At 42.5% G+C, this 14,269-nt stretch overlaps 1 protein-coding gene and 1 long non-coding RNA gene across 4 annotated transcripts; both read right to left on the bottom strand.

Annotated features, from left to right (window-relative positions):
- On the bottom strand, positions 1 to 4,687 carry rfk (riboflavin kinase). Of its 3 annotated transcripts, none has more exons than XM_060053049.1 (5): positions 4,482 to 4,687; positions 3,951 to 4,037; positions 3,691 to 3,842; positions 3,349 to 3,451; positions 1 to 2,277 (listed from the first exon to the last, which is right to left on the bottom strand). In XM_060053049.1, exons 2-5 carry the CDS (start codon positions 4,030 to 4,032, stop codon positions 2,126 to 2,128), a joined length of 489 nt encoding a protein of 162 aa, XP_059909032.1. In that variant the 5' UTR covers positions 4,033 to 4,037; positions 4,482 to 4,687; the 3' UTR covers positions 1 to 2,125. The 3 variants fall into 3 exon arrangements, with proteins under 3 accessions (XP_059909032.1, XP_059909033.1, XP_059909031.1); XM_060053050.1 differs by lacking the exon at positions 4,482 to 4,687 and adding an exon at positions 4,343 to 4,361; XM_060053048.1 differs by lacking the exon at positions 4,482 to 4,687 and having other exon boundaries at positions 3,951 to 4,463.
- Positions 4,688 to 11,150: 6,463 nt separating this feature from the next.
- LOC132458777 (uncharacterized) lies at positions 11,151 to 12,893 on the bottom strand. Its single transcript, XR_009525953.1, has 2 exons — positions 12,792 to 12,893; positions 11,151 to 12,679 (listed from the first exon to the last, which is right to left on the bottom strand). It is a non-coding gene; the product is annotated as an uncharacterized LOC132458777 (long non-coding RNA).
- Positions 12,894 to 14,269: the final 1,376 nt, after the last annotated feature.

The following is a 14,269-nucleotide window of genomic DNA, read 5'->3' as shown; positions in this document are numbered from 1 at the left end:
GTTATTTATATTCATTTATTTACTTTGTTTTAGCTGTGCTCATGCATTTTGGATGGATAATTGGTTTTGGTCACACCAAACTATTGACAACATATTCTACCGCACTAAAACCACAAAGGCCTGTTAATTTTTTGTTTGACGTTCGCCTACTGAAGATACAACTTAAAGGCATCTACCATTAATATATTTAAACAAACGCATCAAGGTGGGCCCGCATGTGACACACCTAGGAGAATCAATCCCCATGGGGCATACATACAAAGGCCTTCTTGCAGAGATTAGACACACATCTATGATACACTGTTGGTATTCAGGGCACAAGATAAGGCTGAGTAGGCAATGTCCATTGTTGATTAATTCAAAAACTATAAAAAACAGACAACCAATGTTTCAGTTGGTGGCCAAAGACTTGAACACATGCTCTGTTTGCAGGATCAACCAAATTATATATTGAAGGTTTTATGTTACAGGAAGCTGTGTTTAGTTATAATGCTAAAAACATTTCACCTCAAGATCCTTGCTCTTCCTAAATAAAACGACAAAACATTTAAATATATGTAATCATTTGCCAAATTTTCTCCAGTTAGCTTTTCTTTTAAATCAATAGAAGTCTTGATATTTACATGTGAACAAACAATGTACATGCAGTTTGGCCAATGTTTGGGCCTAATCATTGGAAATACAGATCTTTCTTAGCACGGTCAATAGTTACATTTAATTTCCATTAATGTCATGTATATTATCTATGAGGAAAGAAAAAAAATTACCGTATCTGTCAAACTATCAAGACTATATAGTATGTACATACTGTATATAGGATCATTTATCATACAGGTGGCCCCCTTGTCAAAGTGCAGCAGAACTTGGGTTTAAAATGGACCACAATATTAGCACTTGTTTCCCTAACCATGTTACAAATAAGGCTTCGATGGATGTACACTGTTATATTTTTACTCTCCAATATGTACAGAGTTCTGTTGGTAGTTTTACAGTATTAATTTACTCTAACAAATAACTGACATGGGATCAGTCAACACATCGCCAGTTGGTACGATTTTTTTTAGGAAGTACACAACACCCTATATGCTCCCTAACTTCCTGCTCTGATATGACTGGTTTATCCACCTCACTATAAATTGGTAACACAAACAAAGCTACCCTTTGGCATACTGAGCCTTGATTTCTTTCACAACAGAAATCATTGGAGGAGGGTGAAGACAGCAGGGGTCGAGGGACAGATAGTGAAGTAATGTGTAACTAGAGCTCACGAGGACCTTTGTTCTATGCCCCATTTAAACTTTGAAACAGAAATGTTTTCAGATTCACGGAACAGCTTGAATTAAATAGTGACTAATTAGATATAGTTCCAAGGCTGAAATCAAATATGTTTCTTCAGTAAATCAATCTGTTTCTATCAGATTACTGGTTGACTAACAGATTACTGCTTAGGGACCATCAAGAAAGTTTGGCCTGAAAGGAATCTTTTTATATCCAACCAAAACAAATTATCTGGTAGGTCACAATTAGACCGTTTCTAATGAGAAACTGATCTTGTGACTTCATGACACATTTTACTGCCTACATAGGAGGGACACCGCCTTAGGAACTATATAGGACAAATATAACCTCCTCTGTTTGCCCAGTCCAGCCTTGCATTGTAGCAGGTTAGGGTTAGGACTGTTGCATAACTGTTCATTGTGCAATCAATGTAAAATTAAGATTTCATGTCTCTTGAACACAAGAACTAGCAGTCGCTGGTAGACTGGCAAACTGAATAAAGCCTGCCTGATATTTGGACAGTAGTGACGAGTCTAAGTCTAGGGTCCATTTTACCAGTGGAATAACAAACCCCTTCTTAAAATCCATCATCAACCGCTACAGAAGAATTTCGACTTGCATTTCGCACCTGTACATCTGAAACCAACACAGTCGGCATAAGAGACCCGATGCCCCTTTTGTATGCCAAAGCCCATGTTTGTCTCAATGGAAATGTGTGGCATCTGTAAGCATTTAAGAAAAGGGGGGGGGGATATCTAACCTAACCTAACCATCTGTGGAGATGTCTACATGTCTGTTTGCGCTGGATGGGGACCTGTTTGTCGGTGTAAAGGGAAACGGCCGAGAGTTAGTGACCGTTCATTATAGTCTTTGTTGTTGTTGTCGTTGTGCTGATGGCGGCTGTGAAGAAGTTGTCCTCTTTCAGCTTGAGGTGCTCCGGCAGCTCCAGCTTGAACTTGGCCTGCTCAATGTCATTGTTGATGGCTGCGATCAGAGCTTCTAGAGGGGGAGGGAGGGAGAATGAAGGAGAGGAGGAATAAGAGAAAGGAAAGAATGATTGGGTTGGATCGACATTGCAGTGTTTCCCATACATAGACCATTGTGTGGCGCGGCGCCACAGAATCAACATCGAGCGCCACGAATTGATTCTGTCTTTTTTTTTTATTTCTTTTTTTATTGTATAAAAAAAAAAAAACACACACACACACGAGACGGACGAACAGCAAAACACACACACACACACACACACACACACACACACACGGAGCGAGAGCGACGATGCTAACACATGAACCCACCGATGTCACCCGTCGCTTAGCAACCGGACACGCTGGGGTTGATAAGTTACCGGACTACTGTAACTACTACGGAGTGATAATAACAAAGACGTGAATCAGGCAATAAATACAATTTCCTTGACAGCGGTAATGTTCGGTGTGCATTAAAGTACAGACGGAGTGGACCAATTGCGAACTACTGCAGCTGCTCCAAGTTAAAACCCAAACTAATCGGAAGTATTTATAGCGGAATACACCACCTATTCTATTCCGCATCGAATTGTATTCCGAACCGATTGCGGCGTATATATATGATACTTTTCTATTCCGATTGAGCTGTTTTTCCACATCTATGCGAATCAGATGTGTCCGCATGTAAACGCGGAGTTACTCACTGACGGCCGCGCCGCCGTGCTTCGCCTGCGCTACCACCCCCCCCCCCCGCGCACCACACATTGGTCCTTGGTCTGTGGGAAACACTGGACATCCTAGGGATTCAATGGCTTGTCAATTATAATTTGTTGGGTTTCTTCTCCATTCTTTGTCATTGTTAATGACTTACCATAATGGTGTGTGGAAAATGTATCCTCACGTTATAAGTAGTTAATTTAACACGCTTTGTAATCGCTGTTAAGGAATGCTATGGCTTAGTTGATAGATTTTTTTGGGAAGCACTGCAGTTGAGTTAATAGCCTTGGTGTCCTCCTAGACAGTACTATGGTTATTGACCCCCACCACTATTCATCCCTCCTATGCTCGCTATGAATGACTCACTAATAGTACCAGCTCTTACCCAGTGAGGGGAAACTGGTCTCTGGACGGATGTAGCCCACCAGGACCACACTGAGGATCTCCCCGTAGAAGTCTTCCTTAAACGTGTGAATCACGTGGGTCTCCTGTAAAGAGAACACTTGTCATCTTTCATTTCCTTAAACCAAAGCTAATGTGGCTGAAGGATTTTACTCTTAGCAATGGTCAGAACAAGAGGATATCATTGATCTGAATTTGGTCAAAGAAGCACCTTCCATTTTAAACATGTTGCATTCACACCTTCATCAAGGCTTCTGTGGAGAAAGCACAACCTGACTGAAAGCTAAATGGGACTTTTCCTACAACTAATAATACTTCTACTGACCATGGACTTCTTAGTGTTCTTGTAGTAGGGGTTCCAGCCGATGCTCATCACCATCTTGCGTATGTCCCCGTTGCCTACGCATGCCCAGCCATAGTATATGCCTGTGCCAATGTCTGCCGGGAGATATTCCACCACAGAGTCTGGGAAGTTGGCTGCAGAGGGATAGTTGAGAGAAGACACGTAGGTATGGAAAAGGGTAGAGATGAAGGCAGTTGACAATGGGTTTCGATTGATTAGGAAACAGGTTCCCTTGAACTCACCGGTCGGAATCCCGAGCTCTTTGCTTCCTCTCCCGAAGCCCCGGACGACTTCTCCCCGGCAGAAGTACGGAAGACTCTTCATATCAACTCGATAGGAAATCAATTTAAATCAACAAAAGAAACAATAGAAACAGCAGGGCGACTATGTCTTCCAAATATCCAAACTACTATAGTGACAAGCAGCCAGCCACCTGCCTCATACTAACAGACCAGAGCTCTTCGCCCTTGGTACAGAGCGAGCAGGACGTTTCTTCTTTAGTTATGCTAGTTAACGGATCTATCTCGGCTAGTACTGTTTAGTTGTCTGTTGGTCTTAAACCATGCTATCCAAATAAACGTCCACTACAATGAAGTGTTTGTTATAGTGAGTGTTACACCAGTCACTCACTAACTTGATATAACCGTCGCTGTGATGATATCTGTGCGTCATTGGCTGCGTTACCAGAGGTCACGTGATACTTAGCAGTACATAGGGGCGGAAGCATGGTACTACGCATAGTAATATACAACATTTAATGTACTATTACTTACGTAATTTCCAATTTTTATAAGCCTGTTGAAAAATATTGTCGTTGATTATATTACTTCCTTGCAAATCACACTAGATTTTAAAACGCCATCGCTAACCCGGAAGTGTTTTGTTGGTTTCCTCACTTTTCTTCTTCATTTTGATTGTTAAACTATTTTTGTATTTACAGTTAATACATTCAACACAATTCAAAACTCATTAGCCTTTATCATGGAACATTATTAAAATCCTGGTAATTAAATAGCACGCCCACTGAACGTGACGTCTTCTCGACTGAAGATGTAAACTACGTCATCACTGTGATCCACCACTGTCGCTTATGGTGCCTTCAAAACATTCGGAGTTTCCGAGTATTTCGGAGGTTAGGACCTTAAAGGCCCACTATGCAACTTCGGGCATTTCTTCGCTGTTTTCTTGGTTTTGGCACGCACATTTCTCTACACAGCGCCCCCTACAGCTTCGTAGTAGATATTTCACTACACTGTCGTAACAACTCGTTGACGACCCTTCCCCATGCACTTCTACGCGAGCCATGTGCATTTGTTTTCAAAGAAGCCGGCGAATGCGTGGAGCCATGTCCGAAGTAGATGTTCATAAAGTGTAGGCAAGGTTATACATTTTTTAAATGGTGTATTTGTATTGCAACAAACATAAATCCATCCTTTTTTATAGTTGACGGGGAGAATTTATATCCTAGAATATAATTGTTATATCTTAGGTTGAACAGAACAATCAGTGTAAGAGGTTTGGCCAACATAATAATCTAAATAAACAAGAACCTGGATTCAGGGATTCAGTTTGTATCTGGGGGATGAGACGGACGAACAGCAAAACACCCATGGAAACAAAGGTGTTTATATGGTTGCAACCAAGCAAGCTAGAAACATACAGGGCTCACAACAAAACGGTAGAGTATCCTTTTCTCTTCTTCTGTTCCTCCGACATTGGGTTTCTCTGTCTCTTTTTAGTCGGCTGATCTATGATGAATATAACAATCCCTTAGTTACTTGTGTTTATATCGAGCCAGTTCCGTGTTTGGGGGTCTGTGCCGTAAAGCACCAACGCCCGGAGTTCAGAAAATTGAACTTTCAACGCTCCAACGCGTGGCGCTTAGCCACGATAGCCAATCAGCGTGGAGCTTGACCCGACGTCACTGGCAGAGAGTAGTGACCCTTGCACAGAAGCATACGGCCGACATCTTTCTTTATTCTGGGTGGAAATAGTAACATAGTTACGCCATTCAATGCGTTTATGGAAACATTTTTAGCGAGAAATGTGCATTTTACTTTCATAATGTTCGCTCGGTGAATGTGAAGGATGTTTGGTTTGATAGTTATGACGAAGAGTGAACGCTCCGTTCACTTGCATGGACAGAGTCTCTGGTTGCTAAGCAACCTCAACGTCTTGGCAGACTATTTCTCTGCTGATCAACACTACGAATGCTGGAAACACACCATGTGAAGTTATTTAACCCGATTATCGTTATTTATGAGTCCTTAGCCCAAGTGAAGGAGTTCAAGTAGGCTACCTCGGGGTCTTGTTCGCGAGTGAGGAGACTATGGAGCGTGAGATTGGCCGGAGAATCGGAGCAGTGGGGGCGGTATTGCGTTCGCTTTACCGCACCGTTGTTACGAAAAGAGAGCTGAGCCGCAAGGCAAAGCTCTCGATCTACCGGTCGATCTTCGTTCCTATCCTCACCTATGGTCATGAGGGTTGGGTGATGGCCGAAAGGACGAGATCGCGGGTACAAGCGGCCCAGATGAGTTTTCTCAGAAGGGTGGCTGGCGTCTCGGGATAGGGTGAGAAGCTCAGTCATCCGTGAGGAACTCGGATTAGAGCCGCTGCTCCTTTATTTAGAAAGGAGTCAGCTGAGGTGGTTCGGGCATCTGGCAAGGATGCCCACTGGGCGCCTCCATTGGGAGGTGTTTCAGGCACGTCCAGTGGGGAGGAGACCTCGGGGAAGACCCAGGACTAGGTGGAGAGATTATATCTCAACACTGGCCTGGGAATGCCTCGGGATCCCCCCGTCAGAGCTGGTCAATGTGGCCCGGGAAAGGGAAGTCTGGAGCCCCCTGCTTGAGCTGCTCCCCCCGCGACCCGACCCCGGATAAACGGATGACGATGAGATGAGATCGTTATTTATATCCGAGATTATTTAATCTAACCCGATCTAAACTCTATCATGCACCCAAACACGGCGGCGTTTGGGTTTCCTACCTCGGACTCTAGCGCAGCCACAGGCGCGTTGGGCGCGTTGAACCATTTTTGTGACACACAATGATCAAGCGTCAGGTTAGGCGGTGTGGCCGTACCATTAGTCGATTGATCCATGATGAATGCAACAATTGCCTCGCAACTGGCTGTTTATATCTAGCCGGTGCCATGTTTGGGTGTGTGTCTGTGCCGTAAAGCATTTTCGAAACTACAATCTGACTACATTTTCGAGGATACTTCCGTTGCGTCACATCCGGATTGTCCCGGTCCGAGCAGATCAAGTTGCATATGCGCTTTTTCACTGGAGAGGCGACATGGGTAAATGACACACCCACCAATCGACCCAGAAATGGATGCAGAACCATCAGCATAACTCTCAACCTGCATACTTAATGTAATTTTGGCTAACAAAGTTGCATAGTGGGCCTTTAAAGGGACACTGTGTAATATTTTCAGTCATTTATTACCTCAAATCAACCTATTCATTCATAAATAAGTCCTCATCGGTGTAAAATTATCTCTGACAAAAATCTCACTCATCCTCCTGAGCGAAGAATAATAAGCTGTGTGACGTACTTCCTGTTTCAAATAATACAGCTCCGCCGGTTCCGGTCTGTGTGTTTATCGCGCTAGCCAGCTGACGTTGATACACTTTAGACATGAATCAAGGCCGCAAACATTTAAAAACTGTTATTTTTTATAGGCAGGAGAAACCTACGCCGAGCACTGCTGTGTCCCTCACTGTACAGCATCAGCCAAATCAGAAAGGGGTATTGTTTCCATGGATTTCCGAGCCAAACTGACGTGAGGAGTCAATGGATTGTAAACATACACCGGGATAAATATGTCATCACCACTCACTCTAAGGTCTGTAGCAGACACTTTAGTTCTGACAAGATGATTGAGCCAACTACTCTTCAGGGTCGAAGGAGACTTACAAAAGGTGCCGTAGCGACCCTTTTTGAGTGGAACCAGTATACAGTCGAAACCCCAAGGCGCGGCGTGTGGGAGAGAGTGGATCGGTTCGTCGAAACTGCCCCTCCGGAAGACGAAATTGACCTCCTTTTCAACGATCAAGACTACTGCTCTGTCCCTGAACCGGCTGCCATGGATATGTCCGCTTACGCTGCTGAAAGCGTCTCAAATGAAGTACAGGAGTTGAGAAAGGAGCTACAGGAGTTACGTCTCCAGACATCCGAATTTACACAAGGGAAGTCACTTTTTCACAGTCACATTTTTTGTATTAGCCTATGTTATTAGCCTAGTCCCTACGTGACAGGGATATGTGTCAGTCAAGGACATTGTTGGTTAGAAAATAGCTTTACGTTAGATTAATTTATAGTACTGTACCAAATTATTTCTTAATAGGTCTATGTGAATGATTAATAGCACACAAGTAGTGGCATGTTGAGAGATGGTGTAATTGTATGGAGTCAGTTTCCTGCCATAATTCAAACCTGAAAAAAAAAGTTTCAAAGGCTTGTAAGTCTGGGTTTGAAAATTCAACACCTTGTAAAAAAGATTTTGCAACACTGAAAAAAGAGATTATAACCTGAAAAAAACTAAAACCAAAATTCAAACATCTGTAAACATGATTTTGTGTTCTATTTTATCTTCTTCATAATTTTCACCAACACATTTTCAAAGTTCAAACAATTTCACCAGCGCATTTGCAGAGTTTCAAATCTGGCACTGTTCTAACAGTGTATTTCATTGTTGCCCGGTTTTGAAACCTTGTAAATGGGATTCTGCAAACAGGTGTTCATTCATTGAGAAATAAGTTTTGAAAGGTTGAATATTTAGTTTTAAAAACTTGTAAAGGTGTACGTTTACGACATTGCAACGTATTTTTTCAGAACTGACTTTTCAGCTATGACTTTTCGGAGATTTGACCACACAGGCTTTGAGTCACGTGAATATTGGCAGTGTTCTGACGCGCACTCGTTTTGAAACTCCTGACAGTCGAATCTGAAAAAAAAAAAACGTTCCTGGGGGCGGGACCATTTAGCTCTAAACCTATTGGTTGCTCTCGGCTGACGTACATTCCAATCACATGTGCCGTTCACCGGGCTGTGCGTGATTGACAGTGCTCTGCCGATGACACGAATAACAAGAGACCTTCGCGGTTGATTTTGATTTCCATTTTCTGGAACCATGGCTGGGAGACAGGTGAGTAATTTTATTCTATATTGTATGTATCGTATTGTATGTACGTCAAAGAATGATGACAGTATTTTTAGAATAGGCCACAGCTTAAGGCTACAATTTTGTTTGTATGACCTACCATTTCACAGCAGTAAAAATATATGTTCCTGTCTTTGTTCCTTAATTATTTATGCTAATTAAACTCTTTTTTTTGTAGCTCCAGCAGTGTCTCGCTTAAACCTACTCCGGTTTTGGACTGGGTGGGAAGTGTTATCTGGGATGCTGAAAGTGGAGGTTGTGCGTGGGCAGTTCCCCAAATCCTCCACCTGTTACATGTGCCTCTGCATCCCTGGCCACCTCTCAACTTATGACGATTTTAAACAAGCTCTTGAGGCCTCCATCGGGACGTGGGATACGGGATTTGGACTTGTATAATGCTGCTGGTCCTTGCAGAATGTTCTTGTTAAATGTTGCTGAGTTCAAGCATCTTTACACTGTTATGGATTGATGAGGTTAATACATCTTCATGTTAGAATTGCAAAGCTCTTCAAGAGCTAGGTTGGAACAGTCGAGTTGGAGGCCTATTTGCTTTGTGTACAGACGGCAGCGCCTGTGTTTGTTGTATGGAAATGTGAATTTTATTCTAAATAAGCTTTCAGATTTTTTGTTATGTAGTGGTTCTCTCTGTTAGCATGCAGAGTATTGTGTGGTATGAATGATGCTGTGCCTAAACTTGCAGCATGTTTACTATTTGAATTCTTGCCAACTAAGTTCATTTTATGTGGAAGAGCGTATTTTTTTACTTTGCGAGAGACTATGACTGCCGATCTGAAGAGAATTTCTTTAAACTTAACTATTTCAGATTGTTTTGCTTTGAATCCAGATTGTTCATTGTGAATAGCCAATTAGTGTGTTGGATCTTTTCTTGCGTTTCAATATGCTGTAAAAATGAAAAGCATTGCAGTGGTCTTTTTGAGTTAATAATAATAATAATAATAATAATAATACATTTCATTTAGAGGCGCCTTTCAAGACACCCAAGGTCACCTTACAGAGCATATAGTCATCATACATTTTTTAAAAAACAAGACATTGTGGAAAAAAATTAATTAATTAATTAATTAACATAAGCAATAAGAAATAAATAAAACAAAAACAAGACAAAAAAAAAAAAAGTTCAGCATTTTATTCCACAATACAAGAATCCCTGCTGTTCTGTTTGAAAAAGTTGACGAATTCCAGCAAGTAATTGCACAATGGAGATCACCTCCCACTTATATCTGTAAATAATAGCAACAAAAAAAGCTAGGTTGAACGACCAGGGCCCTGTACCACGAAGCTCGCTTAGAGGGTTAGCGAGGTATGTTGAGCTCCAAGCCTGGGTTAGTTGTACCACGAAAGTCGATCTCTTTTAGCGTCGCTGTATCACCATGGTGACTTATGCTCGCAACCAAACCTGGGCCCTGTACCACGAAGCTCGCTTAGAGGGTTAGCGAGGTATGTTGAGCTCCAAGCCTGGGTTAGTTGTACCACGAAAGTCGATCTCTTTTAGCGTCGCTGTATCACCATGGTGACTTATGCTCGCAACCAAACCTGGTCGGGAGCAGTTTTTCGGCTTAGTCTAGCCGGAGATCGGCTACTTAAATCGGCGTGAGCAGCTTCCTAGCCCCTCCTCTGACAATGGCGTCACCATTTGTGGGTGTTCCCGTGGACCCCGGCGCACTTCTCGTACAGGCGTCTCTCCGGAGACAAGGGTTTTACGGGACAGAACCGATCCCTTGGCATTGTCTGACGATATTCCGATTTCAGACTTTATTGTCATTGTGCAAACAACGAAATTGGGGTTCTACATGAGAGATACAGATTCTCATCAGAGGGTGTTCGTTAATTTGATCGTCCTTTTGGACCTTATGTAGACAATGCGCATTGTGTCTCAGTGACAGAGCGCTAGAGTGGAGGTAGAGCGTCAGTCTTGAATTTCTGCGCGGGGGGTTCGACTCCCAAGTGACGCGAATTTATGTGAAGCTTAAAAAGTCCTAATTCTCATGCATATGGAATACTTATTCACTAAAGCTTATGGAATTATATTTTTGTGCTTATTTCGAACTTGAACCCATATTTTCAAGGCCGTGCTGGCACCACATCTATGGGGGTAAAATGCATGATGATAGACCGGCGAATTTGAACCCCGGTCGCTGGCGTTCGGGTCTTATACTAATCCACTACGCTACAGCCGCTACCTCTCAGCGGTCGAAAACATGCGATACATTTCTTAAATAGGGTGTATTTAAAGTGAATTGCCTAAATGATAGAATAAGGCAGGATGGACGTTGCTTATGCATTTTTAAATCATCATCATTCTATTTGGATTAATGGCGAACAATTCTGCATTTGGCATAGTTATTTTACAGACAATATGCAGAATCTTTTCACTTATACTCATATAGACTGCTTGATCTATCGTAAAGGTGAGAAAAATGACGCAAAAAACGCCCCTTTCACGTGAACGCTCACTGAACCTAAAGCGGAAAACCAGGTTCTACTAATTGAATCTAAAGTGAGCTTCGTGGTACCATTTAACTCTGATTGCGAGTTGCGGCTCTGTCGAGCCAGGTTTTCCCAAGAAAGCCTGGGTATGTTCAGCGAGCTTCGTGGTATAGGGCACTGGGGCCCGTTTCAGAAAGCAGGTTCAACAAACTCTAAGTTAAAACCTTAACTCTAGGTTGACCAACTCTGAGCTGTAAAACTCAGAATTTTCGGTTTCAGAACAGGTGATAACGCTTAGCAATCAACTCTGAGTCAAGGTAACTCTGAGTGAAGCTCGTGCATGAGGATATAAAAAGCCCTCATCAATGGAACACAGATAACATGATTCACCATGGCAACAAGTACTAACAAGCCTCGATCCTCCTACTTCTCCCCAGCGGAGTTGCAAATCTTAATGACTGCATATATGCAGAAAGCGAGCATATATTTTTACTAAAAAGCAATACTATGGCAGCAGCCAAAAAGCGGGAGCTCGCGTGGAAAAAAATAGCTGAGTATTTGAGAAAAAGAAAATGTTTTCTCTTGAATGTTCCACTTATTCAACAATTATATTCCATATGTGTGTTTGTGCGCACAGGTGCAACCCAACAGGCCCCAAACGGACTTGGCTGCAAATAAAAATGAAATATAAAAATGTAGTTCAAACAGATAAGGTATAATTTAAGTACAAGCAATTGTGATGTTGTTTAGCCTGCCCTCATTAAACAGCATTTAGTGGCTGCATTCAACATGTGATAGATATATTTAAGTAATTAGGGAAATCTGCTAAACAAAGAAAAATCCCAACACTGCCAGTATTTAAAATTGTCTATATGAAAGCAACACCTAAATGCCTTTTATACATACAAGTCTCCAAATTTGTGTTTTCTGGTTATCTTAAAATTTGACCTCCATTATAGCCAACAGAAAAAAGGCAGAGTCAGTTAGAAATGATTGAAGCATATCATGTCTCTAACAGCTCTTCCATCTCGTGCATCAGCAGGGGGGTCAGGATTATTATCTGGATCATTGGGGGAAAGAGTAGGACATTGTTCTCCTCTAATAGTGGCAATGTTGTGGAGAACCACACATGCCACTATAATGTCACAAGCCCTTTCCGGGGTGACCCTGAGCCTACGAAGGCACTGGAACCGGGCCTTGAGTATGCCGATGGTCATCTCCACTCTGGCTCGTGTCCTGCAGTGAGCCAAGTTGTAGTGTTACTGTGGGCAAGGGTCAGGGTCAGGGTAAGGGGTCAGCAGATAGCGCTGGCAGGGGTACCCTCTGTCTCCGAGTAGATAACCATCAAACTCTCCTATGATAATACAAGATACACTTTATTGTTTCAGTTGTAATAGGAGGAAACAAAATATTGATCATAGGATATAACTATATACTGGATATATAAACTATATATATAAACTCACCACGGGCAAATCTGGCACTCAGTGTAGACTCACAAAACATTCGTGAGTCATACACAGACCCAGGCCACTTCGCTTCCACATTATTTATCATGTGGGCTCCATCACATATGATCTTCACAGTGGAGGACAGTAATTAGTTGTATAGTGAAGCATATTTCATTTGGAATGTTAAAGGCTACTATTTAGGCCTACCTGTACATTAATGCTGTGGACAGATTTCCTATTCACATAATCTCCTTCATTTATTGAAGGAGCTATGATAGGAATGTGAGTGCCATCTATGCAGCCAATCACACCTGGAAACCCTAAAATATATCAAATTGACTGATTAGTGCTTCAAGTCTCAAAGCTTTATGACATAAATGAATTACTGCTTAGACTGATACCTGCAATTCTGTGGAACTCTTCTTTGAGAAGTCTGGTGGGTCTGTGACTTGGGAACACTACAAACGTGCATAGTAGCCGTTTCAGTGCAAGTGTCACATTTCGGACAGCCCGACAGTTTCCTTGGACACATGCTCTGCATCACCGACGTTATACAAAAAACTGCCGTTGGCAAAAAAACAAAGTGCAATACAAAGAATTTGCTCGGAACTGAGCGTGTCCACGAGCGATGTGAGGGCTGAGAATATTGTTTATATAAATTATTGATGATGCAGAGAAACGGAAACGCTCAAACAGGTAGCTACTCATCAGGGAATGATAAAACATCCAAATATCTGCGCCTCGACATCAACTGGCTCTTCAATAAAAGGACACGCCATGTCTGCCACTGCCTTCAGTCTGCAGGCTTCAACTTAAGAGCAGGAGAAACTCGGGGTTAGTTGAAGAAAAACCTGCCAGCGAGCAGGTTAGGTTCACGGAGTATGTTGCCAGGGTAACTGACTCAGAGTAAAGCTGAACTGGCTTTGTGAAACTGAAAAACCAGAGTTTCCCTCATCTCAGGGTTAACTAACTCAGAGTTTTCACTAAACCTGCTTTCTGAAACGGGCCCCTGGTGTGATGCAGGCTTGAGTTCTCTGTGTTAGTTGGACCCAGAACTACCTAATCAATGGGGTGTTGAAGCGTGTGTTTAACAAATTCTAACACCTGTATATAAAGGTCATAACCATTTGAATCTGAATCAATTAAAGGGTCGATTGCGGACTCAAGTACTGCCAGATCTTCAGCAGGCAGAGGCGGTTGAAATTTCGGGACCTGAACTCCTCCGACAGTGGCCTCTGGGGTCATCAGGGAACCCTCCCTGTCCAGTTCTCGATTTTGCAGGTCCTAAATATGATGACATTTTAGTGAAACATGTCACGTTACGCTTGGACCCCCAATAATATTTCAGGAATTATAGTAGTATGCTTGCCTTATGCTAGCCGTACAGAATACAAAACACTTTAGCACAGCAATGAGGCTACCTCAAGATTTTCACTGTCCTGTGGAGTGTTGAGGTGTCCCATCTGCCACAGCTGCTCAGCACTACAAAGACC

Source organism: Gadus macrocephalus, chromosome 6, assembly GCF_031168955.1.
Source record: "Gadus macrocephalus chromosome 6, ASM3116895v1".
Taxonomy (NCBI): domain Eukaryota; kingdom Metazoa; phylum Chordata; class Actinopteri; order Gadiformes; family Gadidae; genus Gadus; species Gadus macrocephalus.
This window is presented reverse-complemented; position numbering and strand designations above follow the sequence as displayed.